This window comes from Rhinolophus sinicus, linkage group LG04 (assembly GCF_036562045.2).
Source record: "Rhinolophus sinicus isolate RSC01 linkage group LG04, ASM3656204v1, whole genome shotgun sequence".
Taxonomy (NCBI): Eukaryota; Metazoa; Chordata; class Mammalia; order Chiroptera; family Rhinolophidae; genus Rhinolophus; species Rhinolophus sinicus.
This window is the reverse complement of record NC_133754.1, coordinates 164,578,632-164,605,038: the sequence shown is the minus strand read 5'-3', so window position 1 is coordinate 164,605,038 and position 26,407 is coordinate 164,578,632. Positions and strand designations below refer to the sequence as shown.

The 26,407-nt window shown below is 43.3% G+C and overlaps 1 protein-coding gene across 4 annotated transcripts in view; it reads left to right on the top strand.

Annotated features, from left to right (window-relative positions):
* Positions 1–26,407, top strand: part of ABCA1 (ATP binding cassette subfamily A member 1) — a 122,141-nt gene that overhangs the window by 54,595 nt on the left and 41,139 nt on the right. For all 4 annotated transcript variants that reach the window (XM_019734159.2, XM_074330781.1, XM_019734160.2 and 1 more), the window contains exons 7-16: positions 83–259; positions 9,038–9,130; positions 13,465–13,705; positions 15,428–15,567; positions 15,898–16,014; positions 20,142–20,339; positions 21,052–21,257; positions 21,822–21,998; positions 23,667–23,889; positions 25,597–25,818. In XM_019734159.2, the coding sequence (XP_019589718.1) occupies positions 83–259; positions 9,038–9,130; positions 13,465–13,705; positions 15,428–15,567; positions 15,898–16,014; positions 20,142–20,339; positions 21,052–21,257; positions 21,822–21,998; positions 23,667–23,889; positions 25,597–25,818 (1,794 nt within the window). The remainder of the gene's footprint in view (positions 1–82; positions 260–9,037; positions 9,131–13,464; positions 13,706–15,427; positions 15,568–15,897; positions 16,015–20,141; positions 20,340–21,051; positions 21,258–21,821; positions 21,999–23,666; positions 23,890–25,596; positions 25,819–26,407) is intronic.

Here is a 26,407-nt window from a genome sequence, read left to right as displayed (position 1 = left end):
CCCCTGCAAGGGCTTCAGGGATCCAGCTTCCCATCTCTGTAATCCAGTTTTGCTTGTCTCTCTTTGCACAAAATGCTTCCAGGTATTTTTGCAAGGCTACCAGTTACATTTGACTCATCTGTGCAGCGGAGCACAATTAGCAGAGGTGATTCAACTAGGCGACCAAGAAGTTGCAAAGCTGTGCAGCCTGCCACGGGAGAAACTGGATGCAGCAGAGCAAGTCCTTCTTTCCAACTTGGATGTCCTGAAGCCCATCCTAGTGAGTACATGTACTGTGGGCAGAGGCTTCAAGCACTAATGCTTTTGGAATGTGAAATTTCTGCTTGGACAACACTGACTTTGTTTTTGTAGAAACATAGCGCTGGCTGGGAGTTTGCGATATAATTTAGTTCAGTGATATTTTACTGTTCTTACAAATTTTTGGGCTATCTCCCAAAGGAGGAATGGAGGAAGCATGAGTTGGGTGTGGCTCTGAGTGTAAGCCTGAATTTGCTTGTGTCTGTTTCAATCAGAGAGAAGACTTGTTTTAGTTATATATATATATATATATATATATATATATATATATATATATATATATACACACACACACACACACACACATGTATATATATACATATATATATATATATATAGTAAGTTGAGATTTTGAGAGTTTATTTGAAGAAAGGGTTCTGCAGATTAGAAAGAAGTCTCCAAACCATTGATGGAGAGATAGATATCTATTCATTTTTTAAAAAGCTCATCAGAAAGGAAACACTGTGAGCTGTCAGAGTGGGAAAACCTTGGAACTGGATGGAAGTACATTCAATAATTAGCTAAATCAATGACAAAATTGCATTTGCAGAGAAAAAGTTTGCCAACAAAGTCTGATAGGAATCAATAGTTCAGAGAAGCAGTCCATGAGAATACATGTTCATTCTTATTCAAAGAAGGGGATGAACCTGAACATTTTGGTCTTTGGAGTGGTGTCTATAGTTCCAGCACAGGTGTATTTTGGGAGAGTTTTCTGAGAGCTCTGGTGAAATGCCCCTCCAACAGCATCAGTTAGCATCCAGTGTTCTGGTTTCCTACTCACCTGTATAGCACTCTGATTTATTAGTGCATTCTCTTAAAACCATGGAAAGAGCCCTGGAAGAAAGATGTGCCTGGAAAGAGCTGTTTCCTCGTTATGATAAAAAGAAATTGGAATCCTCTGGGACTTTGTGCCACATAATTTCTTTGCAGAGAGATGGGTCCTCCCAGAGGTACTAAATCTCTCTGACTTCTCCTGCCACATCTCTCTGCCTCCAGCCAGGGAAAGTTCACTGCTTTTAAGGGTTTATGTGATTCGATTGGAGCCACCCAGATAATCCAGGATAATTCCAACTTTAAGGCTGAGATTGGAAACCTCACAGGTCCTGGGTCTGTAGATTGAGGGTGGCCCTCCCGTCCATTTTCACTGATGACCTCCCTAATAAGAGTCTTTGCCAACATGGGACATCGTGAGTCACAGCAGAACGAATGCGGGATTAGCTAGGCTTGGGCTTTAGTCCTGGCTCCCCTTGTCTCAGTGATGTGAAGATAGTGTCTGGTTCTTGAATTAGGAAAGATGGGCATACAGATTTACATCCATTTCAGTAACAGCTTGGATTGTACATCCATGTGATTCCATTGTCTTGACCTAAAAGGGAAAGATCAGTTTCTGTGGGACAGAGAGTTCTGTTCACATGGCTTCTGATTCATGCAGCACATTCTTGCAAAGGTGGAACTCAGTGGGGTAAGTTCCCAAAGGTGGGAGAAAGGAGGTGAAGTAAGTGGTGCTCTAAGGTTCCCAGAAGGCCAGTGACGTGACAGCTGGGCTGTGTGTAGTTGGAAGAAACAGGTGGAGGAGGGGTCAATAAAGTCATCCTTGTCTTGAAGGGTCTTTGTTTGGTGTCTTCTTGACTTTTAGACAATGGCTCGGAATACAGGTGGGGTTTGGCTTGTGACTTTTGGGGCTAGATACTTCAGTTTGTCACATTTAGTCCATCAAACATTTGCATGGGGTTGTTTTTGCAGGAGAAAATAGTTGCTTTTTCTTTCCTCCTTCCTGAAATTCAGACATTTGAGTGAAGCATCAGATTTTGTTTGGCTTTCGTTAATTTTACTGGCCACCTGTTTCCAACAGTTGCTTTTGCTCCAGCAAGCAATTGCAGTCCTCATCATTTGGTAAATGGTAGAATGACATGCCTCATGGATTTACTCTTCAGACTCTGTATTCACCTAATTTCCGTAGGAAAAGGGGAGCACAGAAATGGGGGTACATTTTTGGTGAATTTAGCATTGTATTAATATGACTGCTCAACCCCATCTCTACTGAAATTTTTTGCCTCAGTTATTCCTTCCTTGAAAAGTGCGGCGATTTCTAAGGTAGAAGTTTGATATTTGGTCCTGAGCTATGTGGTAATAGGTATATTTAACTGTGTTTAGAAATAGCAAAAAATGAAGTATTTTAATGCATTGAACATATCGAATTCAAAAGTTAATACTTAAATGGTTGAATTGTATTTAAAAGAGTAGTACCTTCTTCCCGACATGAGTTTTACATTTCCTTACGTTGATTTAAAAATATTAAAGTGTTCCTCAAAGTAAAACTTTATTGTTATGTAAATCATTGGAAAGAGACAGTGATTGCTTCTGTGTGGTGATAGTCTGATAGTCTTTGTAGCTGATATTTGGCTTATTTTCAGTTTGAACTAAAACATATAAATCCTAGTCCTGAGTTGGATTTTCTGAATATGAGGAAAGTGAAGTCAAGATTTTAGTCTACTTTATGTGAGTGTTTAAGGGAAGTTTGGAATGTCCCAATGAACACATTCTAACATGCATTCGTAGGAGGAAAACAAATTGTGCGTTATATTGAAAATACATCCCCAGGTCCTTTATTTAGTAGTAGAGTCCCTGAAATTTTTGTGTGTAGATAAGATTTTTGTAAATTGAAAGGAATTTTCAATTACCTTTTCATTTCACAGATGTTCTGTCTTCTATTTCCATTTGGCTGTAACTTCTAATGCATTCGTAGTAATCCTGCCTCGACTTTTTTTTTTGTATTGTGATTGTCTATAAACAAACACATTTATTCAGCATTTATTTATTGAACCCTGATCTGAACCATGCACTGGGCCAGAGAGGCAGTGGTGAGCAAGGTACCACTTTCTCTGAGTTTCCCTGCTGGTGGGGTAGTAGATGGGACAGACCAAGCAAGCAGCAGATGTTATGCAGAGTGACAGACCCTCTGCTGGATGCTGGGCAGGCCCTGAATGGAGTCTCTTAACCCAATCTTTGAGGATCAGGAAAGAAGCATTCTCTAAGTTGGAACCTAAAGAATGGAGGTTACCCAGGTAAAGAACAGGAGACAAATGTTCCAGGCAGCGGACATGGCATGTGCATGCGTCTGGAAGGGAGAGAAGAGAAGGTGGTATTTGAGGGAACTGCACATGATTGACTAGCTCAGAGTGGAGTGGCCGTAGCTATGGGGCGTTTGATGGGAGAGGGAACGGTATACCGTGATGCTGTAGAGATGGCCAGGGTTAGCTGGGGCAAACTCTCTTGAGTCGTATTGGACTATTGGGCTTCATCTTTAGAGCAAGGGGAGCCACCAGAGGCTCCAGAGGGTGACTTACTGAGGTGAATACAAAACAGAGTAACTCCGTGCATTTGAATGACCTTTGATGCAGGACTCACATCAGTCCATCTCTAGCTCTTCTAATGTGCTTCTCCCTTTCTTTGGATTTTTCTTTCACAAACATTTACTGGGCACTTATTATTATGTGCCAGTAACTGCGCTGGACACTGAGTTGGTATAAAATGACTTTGGTGGGTTACTGCTTTGTTACTTTTCAGTCTTTTACGATTTAGCTATTAAACTAGTGAGGAAAGAAGGAATATAATGAAGTTGTCTGTTAGACCCAGAAAGGATAGGGCACAATGGCCTTTGTCATGCTGGGACCAGCACCCCAGAATGTCATGCTTTCAGGAAATGTTGCTATGTTGTGATTAACACGTTTTGCAGAAGTGGGTGGGAGCTTTTGAATAATACAATAAGCATTTGTGCACTCTTCCTCTAATGATATTACAGTATTTAAAATGTTCTAAAAATATTGAATAATACATGAATTCTTGTCCGCTCAACACAGAACGTACAGTCCATCACTAAAGGTTTTGTTTTCCCTCTTTCCTTTCTTCATACAACAAAACCACTTGTGTCCTGTGGTCAGTAGGGACCTATATGAGTTCATAGCCAAAGAAATGTTTTTGGTTAGGAAAAATAATAGCAGGAATTCCAAACTGAATTGTTTACTGGAGCTCTTTGGAAAAATGATTTGGCAAGCGTTGCCTGCCTTTGTCAAGTAAGTATGAGCAGGACACCACACTTAATGGAGTATAGGCACATGGTTCTCCGACTTCGTTTTGTGGCCTTGTTTCAAAGCCTATTTCCTAGGGTTAATTTTATTTAAGGAAGTTACGTCTTTCAGGTCTATCTGATAGGTACTCAAGCCAGCTTCGGTTCTTCATCCTTGCTTCGTTCCTGCCCACCTCTCTCCTGTCCTCCTCCCTCCTCGCTTATCATCGTTCATTGAATTAAAAAGAAAATTATGAAATAGGTCAAATATACAAAAAGGTACAGAGGATTTTTGAGATTTGCCAATGTCGCCATGTGACATCTGGTTAATTTTGACTGCTACATGGTATTCCATTTTTATAGTGAAATTAAAAAAAAAATCCATGCCTCCAGTCTTTGCCTTGTTTTTGCACATTGTTTATGGTGTCTCTTGCTGTACAGTTTTTGCTTTTGAAAATTGGTGTCATTTTTTTTCCATTTTCATTTGGACTTTTTTGTATTTTGTTTAAGAAGGCTTTTCCTACCTCAAGTTCATAAGTATATTTTCTCCCGTATTTTTGAAACTTTCAGTTTTAATTTTAGCTCTTTATTTAATCTACCTCAATTTAATTTTGTATAGTGGTGTGAGATGGAAATGTATTAATTTTTTCTTATATGAATAACCAGTTGTCCCAGCGATAGTAATTGAATAGCTCATCCTTTCCCCATTGTAATATTAAGCTTACTGATTTGCATCAGTCCAATATTTGCGTTTTATAGTGTCCAAGCACAGAAAGTAAAATGAGATCTTGAGCAAAATAATCACCCAATAGATGATCTAAGCTTTAAGCTTGATGCTGAATTTGAATTGTGTGTGTTTTTTTAACCCTGTGACATCATCCTACACCTCTATGAGTAACTCCAGTCAGTACTCCTTTGAAAATGGAAATTTGTTTGTATTAACAATAGGTTGTCAATACTGTTAATGAATACTGAGCATTTAATCTCAAACAATTAGTGTAAAAAAATCCTAATAATGGCATTGACTGTTCTACCTATTACTTATGGATGGGTTTAGCCAATGTTTTTCTGAGAACAAAACCTAAATCAGTAAGTTAAACAAACCAAAGCTTGACCACTGACAAAAAGTCGTATAGTAAGATACGGTATTGCATTGATGCCTGATATGCACAGTAAATGTAACAAGGTCCTTATATGTGTGTTCATGGTTAACTACATGCATAGGTTAAATAGTCATGCAGTAGGCCCTGCTCTGTGCATGGAATTTTGCTGAATTGCGTAGCTTTTAAAATAAGAAGGATAAGCTTGTCACAAAGTTAAGACATTTAAATTGGAAAACCTGAAGGAAAAAAATCATTACTTATGAAGACTTAAATTCATTCAGATGGCGAAGGCCTATTCTAAGAACACCGTGAACTGCTCACTGAAATGTACCCTTCAGGGGAAAGCTGACTGCTAATGATGACAATGGGCCAGTGTTGGGTCTGGAGTTTTAGAAACCTGGTCTATTGCACTTGGTAACTCGTGTGTACAGTTGGTGTGACATACCTGGCCTCATAGGTGTTTGGAATGTCTTGCATCCCACTCAGGGCCAGGTGAACTGATTTGTCTCTCTCCCCTACTTTACACTCCGAAGCATTCAGTATTGTATGGGTCAGATGTGGAATGTACAAACAACCACCTTCGTGCAGAGAATATTTTAAAAATTGGTGTGTACATTGCCCAAGTGCTGTGTCTGAGTGGTTCTCACACTTCAGTCAGCAAAAGAAGGCCCCAGGGATTCCTGGGTAGCCCTCCTAGCTTCTAATTCAGTAGGTACCTGGAGTCTGCACACTTCACAAGCACCACAAGTAGTTCCCCTGCAGGAGCTCCCAAGACCACACTGTATTAGCAAAATCATCATTCACAACCATCTGTCATGATTCTGGTTGTACTCAAGTGCAATTGGTACCATTTTAATTTAATATTTCCTTTTAATAGATTCCTTTTGTATAAATTTATATCACTGCTGTAAAAGTGAAATCAATATTATTGTATATAGAAGATACACATAAGTATACATTAAGATACAGATGTGTGTGTGTAAATCTATATATGTAGGTGTAGATATATATACATAATCATAGATAGTGTTGTTTCAGGGTTTTTTCACTTAAATGTCAACTTTGGGGCAAATTTGTGTGTGTGTGTGTGTGTGTGTGTGTGGTATAAATATACTTATCCTTGCACTGGGAAGTATTTATAATTGTAGAAATAGCACATTGAAGTGTGGCTGATGTGCTTTCAGATGATAGCTCTAGGTCTGCCCCGCAGAGAGAGGCTACAGGAGACAATGCTGGAGAGCTAGCCAAGAAATGGAGGGTGGTTAGGTGAAATGATTCCTGGTAGTTCATGTGACCTCTGCCATCTTAAGAAGCAAGCTGACCTGACTGCCCCAGGAGGCAGGGAGGCGGGCCCAGATCACCTGAAGGGACCATTCTTAACCAGAAAAGTGGGCCCATTAAGTTGTTTACTGCTTTGAATTGTACAGCTCTTAAGCCCACGCCATGTGGCTACAAGCCCCTGTGTTAACACACGCAGCTTGGCTATATATATCACGTCTCCTTCCGGTGTGGAGACCTACTGTCTTGCTGCCTTAGATCCTGCTTTTGTTTGTAAGTTCCCATAATAAACTCTAGGTGTAATTCTGGAGTTGCCAGCCTCTTTCTTTGGTCTCTTGGCCCTGGGAAATTTTCGCAACAAGGATGTATATCTTTTCAAGAACTAGAAAACCCTGGTAGCAGACAAGAGCCCTTTAATTTTGGTAGTAAATTTTTGAGGAAGGGAAAAGAAAGGCAGGGATAGAATTGTTTATGATTGTGAGGCCCTACTGTGTGGCAGACACAGTGCCAGGTAGTCTGCATATGGCCTCTAATGTTCATGAAAATGCTGGGATATGTGCACAGCATTATTAACTGCTGTATAGTTGAGAAAATAGAGGCCGGGGGAATTGAAATCATTTGCCCAGTGATCTGTAGCTACCTCAGGTCCCTAGAGAAGAGGGGGCACAGTGACAAGAATCGTAAGACTCTTATCTTCATTCATACTTTATTGAAGAAATGGATTGACTATCAGATTTTAAGTTTTAAAAATTTACAATAATTTGGCATTTTTTTGTTTTGCTATACAATCCTGAGCACATATCATCTTGTGGGCCTTGTGGTAAGCACAAAAACACTTTACCTCTTATGTCTTCCAGTTAAGATCTCTCAGTTTATAAACGTTTTCCTTCCTGCAAGTTCTGTGCAAGGTTAACCTCTAGTGTGGTAACCTTTAGTTTTAATGTCAACCTGAAGAGAGAAATTAAAAATCAAAAACACCCCACCTGTTTTTGCTCATGAAGTACTTCATGGGAGGAACAGTCATTAATACAACCTATGAGTGGTATCATAGAGACCTGCCTGAGTATAGTGTTTAAGGGGAACCACAGATCCATCAGAGGACTGAGTGTGGGAATGCTGGATGCTAATGGATAAGCCATTCTAGAAGAGCTCGTGGATTAGGCTGGACAAATTCTTTCATAGAACCTGTGGACAGATTCTCTCCAACGTGGACGTTCAGAATTATGCTTGGATGTTATAATCACGATGATACTAACTTCATCTTCTGCATTTGGAGTCCTTTCTAAAGGAAAACATCCCAGAATGCTATTCCTCAGAGTTAATGAGATCCATTCACTTTCAGCCATTTCCCATGCAGTCTGAATTGTAATTTCACAGCAATCTCTGACATAAGACAAATATCCCAAATAGCCTAGCCGTTTCGATTTCAGAGCTGTCTGATATTGAATAAAGCGATGCCCATAGAAGCACGAAGGAAACATGGGTGTTCCCTGAAGAACTTTATTGCCCCCATTTGACAGATAAGAATGAAACTGTTCCTATATCTTTTTCTCTTTGACAGTCTGAAAACTTGGAACCAAATTTGAGACTCCTCAGCCATCACAATTCTGGCCTCAGAGTCTGTCCATCAGCGTTCCTTTTCTTCTCTAGCTTAGGCTTTCTGCTCTAATGTACCTTTTCCTTGGGCCTAATTAATTATTTTCTTATGTTTGCTGTGTAAGTAGGTGGTCTGTAACAGCAATTAAATATATAAATGAGTAAATATAAAGATTTGACTAAAATTAGTCATAAAAATAAGTGTTCTGTATCACATTTCCAGTGTTAGAACCAGTGCAGACTTGAGCAGAATGAAAGAGAATTCCTTCTTCCCATGCCTTTGGTAGCTATAAACTTTACATTTTTTTCCCTTTCTTGTTGAACCATCCCAAACTTGTTTCTCCAGGCCATTCCCATGTCCCTGTCTTACAGAACCATAGACAGAGTTGGGAATTGGTGGTCAGAATTGCATTGGACACACACACACTTGACATATGAGATGGTTTTATGTATTACATATCAGCTAGTTTTAAATCTTTATCCTTACACCCCTTGAAAGCATTCATCAAAGAATTAGTAATTCTTATCTGAAATAAACAACCTGTAAACATATAATTAGAATAATTTTAGTGTCTTATTTTGGTTAGGAATGGGTTTTTGTGTTTTAAACTCAAGATGATGAATGGTTATTTTCAATAGAGAGTTCAAGTTTACATTGGAGCTTAAAAACAAAGTATTTTTCTTTTTCTCATTCCAGGTGCAACTAAACTCTACATCTTTCTTCCCGAGCAAGGAGCTGGCTGAAGCCACAGAAGCTTTGCTGGATAGTCTCGGGGCTCTGGCCGTAGAGGTAAGTTGTCTTTCTAGCACCAGAAGTCAAACCATCCACTATTACTTTTCTTGGCTCTGAATTTGGCTAACAGGGTCCTTTTGATATGTACAATCAATTTTAGAAGCTTCAGTGATCTTGAAAATGATCTTGTTTGATCTTTAGAGATGAAATCGAGACTCATAGATGTCGCAGAGCTAATTAGTGGCTAAAGACCCAATATTTAGCCTAGAAATGTCTTCCATTGTTACTCCTGCCCCTAATGACTCATGTACAGAGGATAATTCCCGCTTATCCCTCAGGTGCTGCTGCATTTGTCTTATCAGCAATTTCTCCATTTTTCTTTTTCAGTAGCAAGGCCAGAGAATCTTTTTACCAAAACATTTATTTGCTCACTAAAGGGAATAGCATGGGTACCACTAATTTAGATCTTCCCATTGTAAACATCAAACCTCTGGGGTTCAACTTTAGGAATATAGTTTCTTGATGAACATCAAGTTGAGTTTGCCTTTCAGGTCCACATATTGACAGATGTATCAGAATAACCTTTGTCACAGGATCAGAGGGCCTAGAGGTGGTTACAAAAGCAGTTAACCTTTCCTTGGCCTCCCAGCCAGTGTGTGCTTTACCTTCTGACACCCTGCCCTGTTTCAGATTAGACTGGGAAAGGAGGAACTGTCTGGAGCCCAGTGTGTAAGGAGCTGAGCCAGGGGCAGTGATCAGACCAGTACAGACCTTCATGTGTAGGACTTTGGGTAGGAAGAATTTGTGGGGATATTTTCTCAGACTTGGTCCAGCCTTATTTTGAGTTGCATCTCGAGCTCAAGTTTTGGTGTTTGTATCATTTTTTTCTCAAATATCGAAATTTACTTTGTTTTTGGAGGATAAAAGTATTGCATATCCACTGTGGAAAATGCAGAATGTTTGGAAAAGACAGAAAACAACGAGATTAAACCGTCGACACTTCAGAGTGTTTTTTTCGATCCTCTTTTTTCTTTTAATTCTGCTCACATGTGTCTGACACAAAAAGGGCTTTTGTGTCCCTTTCAGGAGGAGAAGCCTCTTCCAGCTTGACATTTGTTACTTCAGTTATGAATGCTGGTAGCCTTTCTGTAGGTGGAGACGCTGGGTCACCTGGGGTTCTTCCAGGAGGCAGAAAGAGAAACAGAAACTGCCCTGCAAGTCCATAGCCATTTCTCTAGGGCGCTGTGAGCTGGCATTGACATGCCCTGTAGTACTCTTGTGGGTTCCCTGCCTTAGAGAAAGCCAAGCAGGGACTGTAACATGGGAGACTCCCTCTAAACCCAGGGTCTGGGTACAGCTGTTTCCTCTTATATCACTGGCCTGTCTTTTGTCTGAAGTTAAAAAATAATCGAAAGCCTGTGATGTTCCCATCACTGATGTGGCAGAAACTCTCCAACTGAGCAATATACATTTTTGTTGGCAGCTGCTTCTGTGTGGATTGTTTGCTCCCTGGTCTGGGCAAGCAAGGGCCACCCACTCCTCTCAGTGGAAAACCTTTAAGTTACTTTGACCATAGGTTACTCATTGTCTAATGTGCTATTTCTCTGGGACAAATGGGAGATGAATGAATGAATGAATGAATGAATGAATGCACTTGTTTATCTGTTCAGTGTTTGGAAAGAAAGTTGGTTGTTTTGACCAAAGCATAACCCTTGAAGGAAAAAGGACCTAACATTTTCTGATGAACTCCCCTGGTTCGTGCAGTTTCACCCAATTTCCCTGTACAATCCATGTGACAAATATGAGTGGATCTGACTGTGCTCATTTTACAGATGACACGGAGGCTCAGAAAAGGTAGACAGCTCGCCCACAGTCACCTAGGTAGTTAATTCACAAAACTGGGATTTGAACCCAGGACTGTTAGACTCCAGAGCCCATGTTCTTGCCACTCTAGCCCACTTTCTGTCTGATGACCTCTGATGGAAACTGGAACAGGATAGATAGGCGGCTCTTCAAAGAAAGAAAATACAGAGGAACTGGACTTGGCAGCTGCATGCATCTAGATGAGTCAGGGCTGACCTGAGCTTCCTGTCTGGGTGACAGGGAAGGTGATAAGATTGGGAACACAGGACCGGGAGCAGCATCTGTTCCCCACCCAACACCAACCTGCCATTTTGAGGCTGGGGACTCAGCAGTGAACACACGAACTGCCCTGTTCTCGTGGGGCTCGTGTGGGGTGGGAGACAGGGCATTGGATAATGTGACAGCAGGGATACGTGCCATGAAGTAAATAACGCAGGGTAAAGGAGCTAGTGAGGTAGGTAGGGAAGTCCTCTCTGATAAGGTGACAGTTGAACCTGGAGGAAATGACAGTGTGTCAATGGAGAAGGGAGGACACTCCAACCAGGAGGAACCACGGATACAGACACTAATGTAGGGCGCGATTAAAGAATGCATTTAAAGACCAGGAAGGAGACTGGTGTGGCCAGAACAAAATGAGAAGGTGGTTGGAGGTGAGAGGTCGGAGAAGGAGGTGAGTGCCGTGGAGACTGGTCAGGCTGGATTTCTGCTGAGTGAGATGGGATGCCCAGAGGGTTTGGAGCAGAGGGGCATGGAATGTGACCTAGAGTATGAGACCGTTTACGTTCTGGCTGTTAAATTGAGAAGACATGGCGGTGGGGGCAAGGGCAGAGGAGGCCATTGCAGTGGGTTGAGGAAGCAGTCAATTAGTCAGCCATTCGTTCTCTCCACGGATGGTTCTCCAGCCACCTGTCGTGGGCTGCTGGACGAATGGCCACCCCTCCTGTGAGGAGGAGTGCCTCACTGAGGAAGTGTGCAGCGTGAGCTGAGGTAGAAAAGAATGGGTAGGGGTTTGCCCCTAAGACAGGTGCTGGGAAGAGCCAACAGTTTGGAATAACTGCGTCATCTATGGTGCCTCTGTCCAAAGGTATGCTGATTTTATGCAGGAAGAAATGTGTTCTTTTGATTGGGGCTTGTTGAGATGGTGGTGCTGAGGCAGTCTGTGAAAAGGGAGGTTAAGTGAATGACTAAAACTTTCCAGGGCTCTTCCACCCACCAACAAAAGGAAAGGTGGTTTGACCATCTCTGTCCTCCTTTCCCATATACCTGATACAGGTTTTGAAAAGATAAAGTAGGGAAAAGCTGGCCACCTAATTGTGTTCTCATGGTGTGTGTTAGATGCTCCCTCTCTGGAGGGAGACATGTCTGTGACCTCTGACCCACCCCCGAAGTGCCTGAAAGCCAGATCAGATCTGTAACATCCAGGGCCATGTTGTTCATAGGAGCCAGCAGGCTCTGAGAGACAGAAAACCCAGCACGTGGAGTCCGATTCTTGGCCTTCTCCAGGGCGTGTGCAGGATCCCACAGCCTCCCCCCCTGTACTCCCCACGGCTCCGTCTTCTGGGTGATGAAAACAGCGCTGACTTCTCAAGGAATGTAGGGATATGTCAATGATTTATTGTCCAATGCGTGGAAATACAAAGTGCTCTATAAATATTTAATTATAAGAGCAATTGGGCCAAGAACTTCACAAGGTGCTGGAGTACATTTGTGTGTGAGACAAAGCGCCTGTCAGAGTATAAGTCACAGACAGCCCCTGGCTACCTGGGGCGTCTGACTCATCACCTGCAGGGGCTGTTCTGGGCAGGGGCCCCCCTCGCACATGTCATGTGATTTATTCCTCACCATACTCTGTCATCATCTTGATGATAAGTTGGGCCTTAGAGAAGTGACTTTTCTAAGACTGTAAGCTAATGAGGGACATAGCTGGGAATCAAGCTGCGATCTCCTACCTGATGCTTTTTCTGTTGCCCTACACTTAACGAGGATGGGGACTGCACACACAGTACCTTTTCTCCTCAGTTTCCACATTGAAGTTTGAGATGTTTTAGAAATGAGTCTGTGATCCAGAGTGTGAGCAGTTCCTGAAGTATGTATATGCATACGTAGCTGTGCAGACAGAGAAAGCATGCTCTCCCGTAAGCCAGAAGCTAATCAATGCAATAAAGCCCATCACCCGGGGCTCCCCTAGTGTCTAAGCTGTGCTTCTCAGTCTTTAATGTACAGGGCAGTCACCTGGCATCCTGTGAAAGTACAGATTTGCATTGTAGGTCAACAGGCCAGCATCTCTGCATTTCAAACAACCTCTCATGTTACACGGATGCTGCTGGTCTCCGGACCACAGCCGGAGTAGCGTGGTTCTGGCAATCCGGTCACAAGGCTTCGATGATGTCAGACAAGATGTGTTCTGGGATGTGGCTTTGGAGAGGTCCAGAAAATAAGATGTCTCTTTTTTGTCTCCTCTGTCCCCCACCCTTGCTCCACCCTTTTCTCCTCTCCCCTCTCCTTTTCCTCCCCGTCCCTGACACCAGCTGTTCAGCATGAGGAGCTGGAGTGACATGCGGCAGGAGGTGATGTTTCTGACCAATGTGAACAGCTCCAGCTCCTCTACCCAGATTTACCAGGCAGTGTCCCGCATCGTCTGTGGCCATCCCGAGGGTGGGGGCCTGAAGATCAAGTCCCTCAACTGGTACGAGGACAACAACTACAAAGCCCTCTTTGGAGGCAATGGCACCGAGGAGGATGCTGGAACCTTCTATGACAATTCTACGAGTGAGTGTCTGTGCAGACCAAAGCTCTGGTCCCAGCCCACCTTAGTCATAGACTCAGCCCTGTGTTACCGCCTGGCTCATGCTTACCCGCATCCTCTGTAGCAGCACTGAATGTTCACGTGTCTGTCCGAGTGCCTAGAGGAAAGAGTGTCTTTTCCTAATTAACTAAGTGTCCCCACTTTGAATGGGGCCTGGCACATCTCAGGTCCACAGTGTGTTTATCAAATGAAGGAATGATTGAAAGCCAATCTCCCAAGTTTTCTGTGGGATGCAGGAAGGTGGTTCCCAGAGTAATCAAGGATCTTCTTTTTTCATCCTCCCCTCTTGAGGGAAGATTTATAATAAAAACTTAATAGCAGTAATAACAACAATAAAAACCAACATTTAGGGAACACGTCTATCCACCATGCATCCTATTAGTTATCTCATTTAACCCTTACAATAACCCTGTAAGGCAGGGTTTTATAACCCCACATTTTATTATAGGCTCAGAGAGGTTAAATACATGACTTGGTCAAAGCCACCCATGAGCTAATCCATAAGAGCCGGCATTAAGCCCAGGACGTGCTGGCACCATGCTTTTTTCCGGTAAAGCACATGGCTTCTGAAATACCTGTTAATGCTGGCGTGTGTCTACCACCAGACTTGGTCATTTGATCTGCTGTTTGTTTTTGGTTCTCAGCTGCCAGATTGCGTTAAAGAACCTTGTAATTCCATATCTGCTCCCCACACTTGGGCAGTTTGGTGGTGAAATGTGTCCTGTGCCTGGTGACAGCAAGGAGCCAGTGTTACAGTTTTAGACAATGGCGTCCTTTTCCTTGAAAACTTGATGCAAGTGAGCCTTTCTCCATTTTCAACCGCAGGTGTGTCTTTCAGACACTGAGTGAGGCAGCTTTTTGTGCATTACTGTAACCCAAGAAGCTTTTCTTTTTCTCTGGAGTAAAGCACTCAAGACATTGCAGGTTGCTTTGCCAGCCCGAAGGGGATGGCATTATAGGCAGTTTTCTGAAATGCCATCCCCTCTGCTTCGCAAGTCAACCCAAGGGACATTTCGTTTGTACAACAGATAATTGTGAACAAACACTCTTTTTAAAAAAAACTAATAATAATTATATTGTCTTTGCAGCATAGAGGACACTTGGTATCTAAAAAACTCCAGAATGAAATTTTTTTTAAAAAAATCAGGAATCCTTGTGGATAATCAAACCCTATTGCCTGTTATAACTTCGGATTTTTATTACATTTATTACATATACTTCTGCTGAGACCTAATTAAAAGGAATTTTTAAATTTTTCCTTGAAAACTGAAGTCTGAATTCAGCACGCAGTTTTCGAGGAAAACAAACTGGTGAGGGCCAGCCATGAAAGTATGAATCTAGAGTTATGCAGGCTGTACATAGGACAGACACTTTCTAGATCATTTCAGTTGTGAGTTCTCCATCATCAGTGCTGTAATAAGCTCTGATTATTAAGCATTGTTCTAAGGACTCTATGAGTAATATTTCAGTGAATCCTCTCCACATCTCTGCCAAGTAGATGTTATTAACTTTTATTTTTACAGGGGAACAAACAGTGAAATTATTTATTACATAATAGCTTGTAGCTATTAAGTGGTAGAGCTGGAATTTGACCCCAGGACTGTCTGGCTGGCTCCAAAGCCCTTGTTAGTTCCCATAAGTATATGACCATGCATATGAATATTTGCCTCTTCTCTTCTTCATAGCTCCTTATTGCAATGATCTGATGAAGAATTTGGAGTCCAGTCCCCTTTCCCGCATCATATGGAAAGCTCTGAAGCCTCTGCTTGTTGGGAAGATCCTGTATACACCTGACACTCCAGCCACAAGGCAGGTTATGGCTGAGGTAAGCTGCCCAGGCCCAAATGTCCCTCTCCAGAATCCCCCCAGAATTACTGGCCAACAGGCAAAGGCAGTTTCAGATGGAATATGCTGAGTACAGTCCTGCCTCTTTTGGGATTTCCAAAGAGCAAGAACCTTGAGTGTGACCCACCAAGAGCTGACTGTTGAGGGCTATCTCTGCAGCCTTGGGTATTTGAATCACAGCTGCAGACAGGCACTTCTTGGGGAGGGGAAGGGCTGCTGTGATGCAGCAGCTTTTTAGGAAGCAGCTACATTGTTCATGTCTCTGCGTCTCCTCTTTTTTTGCTATCCCTGGCTCCCCGCCTCACTCCAGGTGAATAAGACCTTCCAGGAACTGGCAGTGTTTCATGATTTGGAAGGCATGTGGGAAGAGCTCAGCCCCAAGATCTGGACCTTCATGGAGAGCAGCGAAGAAATGGACCTGGTCCGGGTGAGTGCCCTCCGGTCACTATGAGCCCGCTTGATGTTACAGAAGTGAGTTTCTGGTCGCTTTCTCGGAAGTGACTGAGAGGAGAATTCTTCATGTTCAATCAGTATAGGTATATTGAGTAGAGCTCAAGCCACAGGGCTGTCACTTTTTTTCTTTTTCTTTTCTTTTTTTTTAAGTAGGGCACAGATCACAGTGGCCTATGTGGGGATTGAACTGGCAACCTTGGTATTATCAGCACCATGCTCTAACCAACTGAGCTAACTGGCCACCGTAGAGCTATAGGTGGTTGTGCATGGATAACACTCTTTCATGCGTGTCAGCATCAGCGCGTCTGGTGGTCAAAAACCAGTTTTCTAAGACACTGAGTGAAGGCTGGTATTTGGAGCAAGAGTTTGGTGATGGCAGGACCCAGAAATGTTTCATTTCTGGCTCTAGAGCCAACCACAACATCTTGTTTCATCTACCTGTGTCTTGTTCCACAGAGGTGTGGAGCAAAGGGCTGGTCTGATCCCTAGACCTCTCTGAGATCCTCGCTCCCAAAGCACTGCGTGAGCAAGGAGCTGCCCTTTTCACATGGAGAGCAATTGCACTTAGTGCTTTAGAAGTATGTACTTGAAAGGGATTAGTGCTCTAGAGACAACTGGATTCAAAAGTGCAGGAGTCTGAGCAAGAACAGAGTGTCTCCTTTGCTTAAGCCTGAGTGCCATTTAATCACATCATCCCTGCCTCGGGATGAGTCAGAGAATCATTACACTATTTCCTATCTCCATGGTGAGGGAGGATTTTTCCTTTTGTTTCCACTGCTATTAAGAAGCAAAAATGGATTTTGCCAGGTTTCTTGTCTTGATACCCCCTTGATCAGAGGGGCAGCTGGGTTTTAAAGGTGGTACCTACCTGGAAGGAACTCTGTCTAGGAGGGGCAATACCCAGGGGACCTTCCAATGATGGGAAAGCTAGAGTCATCTTTGTTGTACTAGGCTGATTAGAAATACAGAATTCTTAAATTGAGGCCTTTAAAAACCAAGGAACGTCAGTGAGAAAAACATGAACAATAATGTTTATGGACTTACTGAGTAATTCTTGACTAATAATACCAACAACAATGCATGCCCTTCAAGTATGGGTTTCTTTCTGTTGGGCTCCCGTCTCTCCTAAAGGGATTCACATGTTCTAGCCATGGGCAGCAACATAGATGGAAGTATGGTCTCAAGCCTCTTCTTTCTGGTCCTCTCCTTGGAATCCACATTTCTCCCTGTTGGACTTCTCGCCTTCTGAGTCTCGCAGGATGGCGAGGGGCCCTCTTGAAGGGATTCCATGAGTTTTGGTCTGTAGGCAAATAGGTGTTTAAATGGAGAGTGTGGCCTGTTCTTTGGGACACGGCCTTGTAGACACGGCCATAGCGTTCATTAGGAATCCTGCTGGGAGAACACAGGATGTGCAGTAGGAAATGTAGCAGCCATAGTTAGGGAGAAAGGCATGGTATGTGGTTTGGAGGCCTTGTGTGTCAGGCCAAGGACCTGTACTTTAAGCTCTGTGGGACCATGAAAGGTTTTAAGCAAGGGGAGATGTAGACATGTTACTCTGATATGACAAGTGGATTGAAGAGAGGGAAGATAGAGGGCAGAGACCAGGTGGAAGTTATCCAACTGGGTGGCCAAGGTACTGGCAGGAGGTGAAGCCTGATGACTACTTGTCTGTGGAGGGGTGAGAGACAGGGAGGCATCAGGATGGGTTTTGATTTTGACCTGGAAGATGATAGGGATTTCCGATCGGCCGATGGGTATTGGATCCTGGAGAGCAGAGGGTGTTTAGGCGGGAGACACTGACTAGGGACTCATCAGCCCGTGGTTGGAAGTTGAAGGATTCTCCTTTAATTTTCCTTTCCCTATGAAGGAGTGTTTATTTAACGCCACACGCTTGGGCTTCTTAGTCTTCTGCACCCCCTGCAGCCTCACGTCTGGTGCCTTGGCTTCTGCTTCTGGTGGGATACTTCTGTTTCCTTCCATCCTTTCATTCTCTCTCTCTCTCTCTCTCTCTCTGTCTCTCTCTCTCTCTGTCTCCCTCCCTCCCTTTTTTTCAGCTTTATTGGTGTATAATTGACAAATAAAAATTGTATATATTTACGGTGTACAACTTGATGTTTTGATATACATTTACATTGTGAAATGATCACCACAGTCAAGCTAGTTAGCATATGTATCATCTCACATCTTTCCCGCTCAGCAAATTTCAAGCATGGAGTACAGTATTGTTAGCTATAGTCACCATGCTATACATTTGAACTTATTTAAGATTGCATAACTTAAACTTTGTAAGCTTTGACCTCCCCATTTCCCCCACCCCCAGCCTCTGGCAGCCACCATTCTACCCTGTGTTAGCTCTTCTCTTTCTGCCGTCTGTGGCTCTGTGACCCACTGTATCACCCCACAGATCCGGGTGGAACCCACTGACACTAAACTCTTCTCTTCTCTAGCTGCTCTTTGCCGCCTTCATCAAGGCCCTGCTTTCTCCCTGGCTACCACTCCTGAGGGTGACTTTAGGTCTCCTGGTCCCCTCAAGGAGCCTAGAATGGCTGTGTGATCAGGGATCTCACTGGGCACCTTGCTCTGATCTTGCTTCCTTGGCCATATTGCTCAGAAGCCACACCGGGCAGGACAGGTCTCCCCCCAAATACCTTCACTCAGCTCTTATTCGTTCAGTTCAAGTCTCCAAATAAAGTCAGTTGAAGATTGCTAACCCATACCCTGTGAACTTTTGTGAGGTACACTTTTGTATCTATTTTTGTTAACAAAAGTATATATCTTACTGATGACAGTATAAATTGTTATTTCCTATTGGAAAGCAATTTGGGATGACAATTGCAAGAACCACAGAAAAGGTGCTATTCTGTATACCTCCATTCCACACACCCTCTGGGATGTATCCTACAGAAATAATTTCAAAGAAAGAAGTCGCTGTAGGAGAGAAAATATTATTGCTATAGTAATTGTTATTGTGAGAAATTAGGAATAGGATATCTAAATGCTCAGCAGTATGAGAATAGTTATGAAATTATATGTACTCTATAAAATCATTATGCTTCCATTAAAATCATAAATATGAAACCACATGGGGAGAAAAAAAGGCTTGCAATGTTATTGGAAATAAGGCTGATTTAAAAAGTCACAGTGTTTGGTCCCTCAGAGATTCCATTTCCATCGAGCCAGAGTTTCACCTTTCCTCTCTTTGCAGTTGCTTCTCCTGTTCCATGAGCTGAGTTTGAAGCTGACCCATTTTTTTTGGGTGGGGGGGCACACATCTGTGCAGGCCTCTGCCCCAGCCCTCTGGACTTACTGGTAGAACACCAGATTGGGTTGTTCTCTTCCATGTTGATCCACAGGGGGAACCAACCAGCTAGGGAACAAGAAATGGAAGACAGGCCTTTGCATCATGACGCATGTATCCTGCAACTGAGAAAGATCATATTTTACTTGGTTTATTAGCAGCATTGTTTTCCCAAACTAAACAGCAAAAGTGGGTTTGTCTTCATTCAGTCTAGAGCTGGGGTCTTTATGAGGAGTCATCAGACTGGGTCTCAAACGAGGAAGGCAACATAATGCAGTGGGAAGGTGCAGTAGAATCAGAGCCCATGTTTCATATCCTGGCTTTGCTGCTTACTATCTGCGTAACCTTATATTAGGCACTTGACCTCTGTGAATGTCATTTTCCCCTTTTGTAAGATGGGAGCTATTGAAGATACCTTCTTTCTATGAGGTAAAGCATATAAATAATTCAATATAATAATCGAATTACTATATTATTATTACTGTAGTTAATACTGTTACGCTAGCCTGTTTGGTACAGTGGAAAACATGGACTCTGGTTTTAGACTGGTGTGACTTTGAGTCTTAGCTCCATGCCTATTCGCATTATGACACAGCCTTGGTTAAAATCATGTTCTTTAATTTTTCAGCCCCAATATTTTCATCTGTAAAGTGGGGACACTGTTATTTACTTCACAGTTTTCTGTGAGGGAAAAAAAAAAAAGAGAGAGACAATGTACAAGTATGTGCAGGGTTTTGTAAATCACATGTGCTCATCAAGACGTTATTGGTGTTTACTGCTATGCTTTCTTGTCGGAATGGCAGACGCTCTTGAACAGCAGAGGCAATGACCACTTTTGGGAACAGCGATTGGCCGGCTTAGACTGGACAGCCAAAGACATCTTGGCATTTCTGGCCAAACACCCAGACGATGTCCCGTCAGCTAATGGCTCAGTGTACACCTGGAGAGAGGCTTTCAATGAGACCAACCAGGCAATCCAGACCATATCTCGCTTCATGGAGGTGAGGATCTGTTCTGTGGACCATTTAGAAAACATTGGGGCTTTTTTCTCAGAGATGGTGCAGTAAATCAGATTGGAGGGATGTTTAGAAATCATGTATCGTCTGATTTGCAATAGTATTCCTCAAACCTAACACAGAGCTTGGTGTACAAAAGGCCCTCAATGTTAGTTGAATGACTGAATGAGTAAATAAACAAACCTATCTCTAGCTTTATTCTGTCTGACTCAGGAGTGTTTCTATCCATTGTCTTCTAGGTTTCCCACTGTTTTGATATCCCGATACCTAATGGCAACAAAGCAGCCCTTTAAGGCATTGTTTATGAAATTTAGCTAAAATCTAATTGGACAGATTACAGTTTAAAAGTTTAGTCTTAAAAATTGTGTCACTTAATAGGGGCAAATAAAAGGTTTTTTGAGTCTATTTATTTGATTAGTTCTTAATGACTCAAAAATTGGTAAGAAAACAGAGGAAAAGGAGGCACGATCATTGTTTCAACCTCTTTTCCTGCCATAACAATCAGTATTAGTAACTTATCTCTAAATTTCAGTTTAAAAATATCATTTTCAGTTCACTATTGGAAAACAACTTTAGAGAAGATTCATAGTGAGGATAAACAAGCCACACAGCACTCCCCTCATAGGATGGGGTCTGCCTGGGCCGCTGCTTGTTTTTCTGGACACCAGAGTTCTCATGATGGTTGTTCTTCCTTCAGTGTGTCAACCTGAATAAGCTGGAACCAATAGCAACAGAAGTTCGGCTCATCAACAAATCCATGGAGCTGCTGGATGACAGGAAGTTCTGGGCTGGAATCGTGTTCACGGGAGTTACTGCCGGCAGTGCCGAGCTGCCCCATCATGTCAAGTACAAGATCCGAATGGACATTGACAATGTGGAGAGGACGAATAAGATCAAGGATGGGTAAGTTGAATCCCATCACACCAGCCAGCCTTGGGGAAGTTAAGAGCAGTTATGATGACTAGAGGTACTTAATTTTATGGAATAGTTTGGTAGAAACTCAAACTGGTGGCATGATTTTGGTGAAAGTGGCACATTCCTTGACGGAGAAAATTTTTTAAAAGGTCATAAAATGTCTTTTGATTTAGCAATCCCACTCAAGGGAATTAACAGAAAGAAAGAAATAAAAAGAAGAAAAAAGGCCTTAGGTTCCTTGTGCTAACATTTATCCTTTATAAAAAGGAGCAATCAATGTAAAAGGAAGTGGTTAGGTCCATTTTGGTATGTCTAGCTGATGCAAGGTTAGATATCCAATAGAGAGGGGAAAAAAACAAACTCAGGAGTGGTATGCTCATTCCGATTATATCCGTTCAAAATGATGTGTACATGTCAACTGAGACCAGAGGTAGGATACAAAAATAAAAACAGTGGCTCTACAATGGTGATGGGATTGTGAGTGATTAGATTTTTTTTTCTTGTATGGGATGGGTTCTAAGGAATGTTTGAGCACCTGCGGTTTGGTTTTAGGTACTGGGACCCTGGTCCTCGGGCTGACCCCTTTGAGGACATGCGGTACGTCTGGGGGGGCTTCGCCTACTTGCAAGATGTGGTGGAGCAGGCAATCATCAGGGTGTTGACGGGCACCGAGAAGAAAACTGGTGTCTATGTGCAGCAGATGCCCTACCCCTGTTACGTCGATGACATGTAAGTTACCTGTAAGCCACCATCTTTAGTTAACCAGTTAACACTGTTCCCAGGTGGAGTGTAGACACATGCACACATGAGCACACACTCACACCAAGGGAGGAGACGGAATGCTTTGATTTAATTATTTTACATGTGTGTTGATAATGGACAAAAATTCTTTTTGCAATTCTGTGAAGATTTCAGGAAATAAGATGCCAGATGTTAGTCGTTGACAGTTTGAGCCACATCAGAGACGTGCACTGGCATGCACACTGGTAATCCTCCTTCCTTTCTTGTCTGTGGGTACCAGAACTTTTATTTTTTACACTCTTTTTGGTCAACATTTGCCCAGTGTACAAGTTTAAAATATGTCATGACAAACATATGCAAGCACATGCACACATGCACACGTTCCCCAAACGCAGAAATGACGTTCTAGTCCTATAAAGGCTGACTTCGTGTAAATTTGTCTATTTCCTTTCTATAAATGGTCAACCACATTTTGAAACAATCCAAATAAAACTGAACAAGGCCTTTTTATCTTAGACATTTAAGATAATAGCTCAGTGTTTAGTTACTCTGCTGCCAAGTTGTCATTGTGGGAACTGTGCCTTCAGATCTAATGATTTCTTGTAAGAGAGATTGGGCAGAGGTATAGTTCTTGCAGGCATCTGAAATATGTAATGTGTCTTCCAAATTCTGGAAATTCTCTTATTCTTTGTTATTGTTGTTGTGTGTGTGTGTGTGTGTGTGAGAGAGAGAGAGACTGTGTGTGTGTGTGTGTGTGTGTGAGAGAGAGAGAGAGAGAGAGAGAGAGTGTGTGTGTGAGAGAGAGAGAGAGAGAGAGAGAGAGAGAAAGAGAGAGAGAAGACATCAGACTGAGGAAGGAGCAGGGTTCCTCCCCTCACATTTGCTCTCTGCTTTGCATTGAAAAATCTATTTCTTTGCATGGCTCACTAGCTTTTCCATGTCACCTACAATTACTTTGTTTTTCACCTTCAGAAAGATTAGCCAGAATTTTCCAAAGCAAGACTTTCCCAAAGCCAAGATTTACTTTAGAAAGGATGTCTTAAGATGAGTACAAGATGGGATTTCAGACGCATTAAGAGCTTTGCCTACTGTCACTTAGCAGTAAGTGCGTAAGTGCTAAAGCCGGAACTTTGAGTTTCAGGGTCCAGATTCTCTGTCCCTTTTACTTCACTGCATTTCCTATTCTAGTTTGGAATCTGAAATATTACTGACAGGAGCTGCCTGCTGTGTATTTCTGTACTCTCTGTCATAATGGTTGTGCAAGGCAGGTCCATAGTGAGATGAGATGACCTTGGAGATGTTGACCTCTCATGAAAGAATGAGTTGGTTTTCCTGTATTAGCACTTTAGAATCACCCACGTTTATCTTAATAACATTCCACAGTTACCGAGTTGCTAAAGCAAGCCCCCAAAGAAGTTTATTTCGGCAATACTTTGTTAGTCTAATTTCTATCACTAATTAGACTTTGTTAGTCTGATTTTCTTTACTGCTCATGAAGCATTTGACAAGATAACCTGTATGTTTCAGAGTCCAGGCGCCTGCATCTTTGGCTCAGTCGTGGTGCTTTCTCTTGCGTGCAGGCCCGGAGGCATTGGCTCATGAGTCTGGCTCACACTTGTCTTTAATTCTCCCCCGACCCCTTCCCTGGGCCTCCAGCTTCCTGCGGGTGATGAGCCGGTCAATGCCCCTCTTCATGACTCTGGCATGGATTTACTCTGTGGCTGTGATCATCAAGGGCATCGTGTACGAGAAGGAGGCGCGGCTGAAGGAGACCATGCGCATCATGGGCCTGGACAACGGCATCCTGTGGTTCAGCTGGTTCATCAGCAGCCTCATCCCTCTGCTCGTGAGCGCCGGCCTGCTGGTGGTCATCCTGAAAGTAAGGCTGCCTCCCCGGCTCCTCCCTGTTGGGGACTCCCGAACAGCCCCAGTCGGGCTGTGTGAGGAGAAGAAAAGCAGAGATTCTTTGGGAGGGAGGGGGTCTTACATGTCTTCTCCTGCAATGTCCTCACTTTATAGTTGGGGAAAGTGAGGCCCAGAGAGGGGCGGTGACTTCCCCAAGGTCAGCCCGGCTGGTTAGCAGTTAAGCAGGACTAAAACCCAAGGGGCTCACTGCCCAGGTAAACACACACACGTGATGATGCCATTCTGTCTCCTTGGCAGAGAGTATGGGAGCATTTGAGAACTATTTGTTACCGTACACATATGGGGCGGTGATTGTTCTGAAATAGCTGAAAACGAATCAGGAGGATGCATATTGCTGCAGGGTAGGCTTTCTGGAAGCAGAGGCTGAAACAGAGTTTGGCATCCGAGTATTTATTAGGGATCAGCGTCTGTGGAAGGGATGGGGAGGATGCAGGATTGAGCAGAGGGAAGAGTTGAACTGCAATGCAGGGCCAACCCCATGGGTACTCTGGAGTGTATACGGCTTGTCAGTCATCTCTCACTGACTGAAATGGCCAGCCCTTTAGGTTCCCCCAAGGCCTCGCTCCCTGACATCCATGCCCCAGGCCCCTCTGTCAGTCATCGAAAGTGTGTGTCCCCCAGGGCCAGGTGGCCTTCTGCAGCAGTGATAAACCCAGAAGAGTTGATACCTGGAGGCTGTCTGCTGAAGGGGGCTCTGGGCGGTGATGTTCTACCTTCACCACATACATTCATAAGTTCATATGCCAATTTTCTTTCTGCACAAGCATTTCATTTCAGGATACACCATATGAAAATAAGTGTTTCTAAAAAGGGGGGAGTGCAATGGGATAGGAACTAACATTTACTTTAATACTAGTTACTGTTCATTACAAATGAGCACTGACTGATTGCCAAGCACTGTTTAAAGCACATCACATGTGCTGTCTTCTATCCTTACTAACCCATTTAACATACGAGGACATGAGGCCGAGGAAGGCTAAGGACTTCGCTGAGGTCATCCGACAGTTTGGCAGAGTAGTTCTTGCTCAACTCAAAGCCCCTCTCCTGCTTTGCTGTCTGACTGCAGGGCCAGCCTGAGCTCTGTGATGGGTGGGGAGGGGTGGCCCTGTGGCAGGTGCCTGAGAGCGGCTGTGGGACAACTACACACTGGCAAGTCCTGCTCAAGTATGCGCAGCGACTAGAGATAAACTGGAAAGTCCACAGGAGTTTAGATGATTATGGGAATGCGGATTCCACAGGTTATCAAGGGGGTTATTAAGATTGCCTGGCCATTTTCCTTGGCTTTTGGAAGGAGAAGTCGTGTAGGTTGCCATCTCTCACGACGTTTCCTTTGTGCCAAGAGTCGTAGTCCTTATAAAAGGAGAAACGAGATAATAGTATTTCTTGGAGAAACAACAAAATTGTCCGTTGAGATGAACCTTGATGACTGTTAACCCTGGGCTCTTCTATTCCTGACTCTGCCACTCTTGTGCTGTGTGGTCTTGGGCTAGTCATTTCTCTGCCTTATGCTTCAGTGTCCTCATCAGAAAACATGAACATCACTGTTCTCCTATATTATCTCTAAGGTGAACAGAAATAAGCTCTGGCTTCTTCGCATAGATCGTGCAGAGACGTGCTTGCTGGCTGAAGCAGCACATTTATTGGATCTCTTCCTTCCCAGTTAGGAAACCTGCTGCCCTACAGCGACCCCAGCGTGGTGTTTGTCTTTCTGTCCGTGTTCGCCGTGGTGACCATCCTGCAGTGCTTCCTGATCAGCACACTCTTCTCCAGAGCCAACCTGGCAGCAGCCTGTGGGGGCATCGTCTACTTCACACTGTACCTGCCCTACGTCCTGTGTGTGGCATGGCAAGACTACGTGGGCTTCTCGCTCAAGATCTTGGCGGTGAGTGGCTGGCCCTTGTGGAGTAGCTGCTGTCACAGCCACTTCCAGGGCTTCACCTCCCTGTGGCAGTCCAAGCTGAGAACAGACGATGAGATAGTCTCTTTCCAATGGGCCTTGAGCCTCAGTTCTAGATCCTAAGCTTCTGGAAGGCAGGGGTTGTGTCTTATTAAATTATCTTTAGTCCTCTTAGTGAGTGCTGGTTGAATTGAATCAAATGGAATTGTTTAGGGAGCCAGACTGTAGCATAAACTCCGCTGGGGATAAATGGCATTGGGGAACACCTTTAGATAATAGATGCCATCTCCACCTCCACTGACCATGTTAAGCTCACCATGAAGTCATAGCCAGAGCTAGCTCTTGAGGTCAGACATGGCTCCTTGTTTGTTTGTTTGCTTGTTTGTTTATGTATTTATGTATTCATTGTGACAATGGTTAGTAAAATTATATAGGTTTCAAGTGTACATTTTTATAATACATCATGTATATATCACATTGTATGTTCACCACCGAGTCAGTTTTCCTTCCATCACTGTATATTTGACCCTCTTTTCCCTCTTCTAATACCCTCTCTCCCTCCTTACCCCCTGGT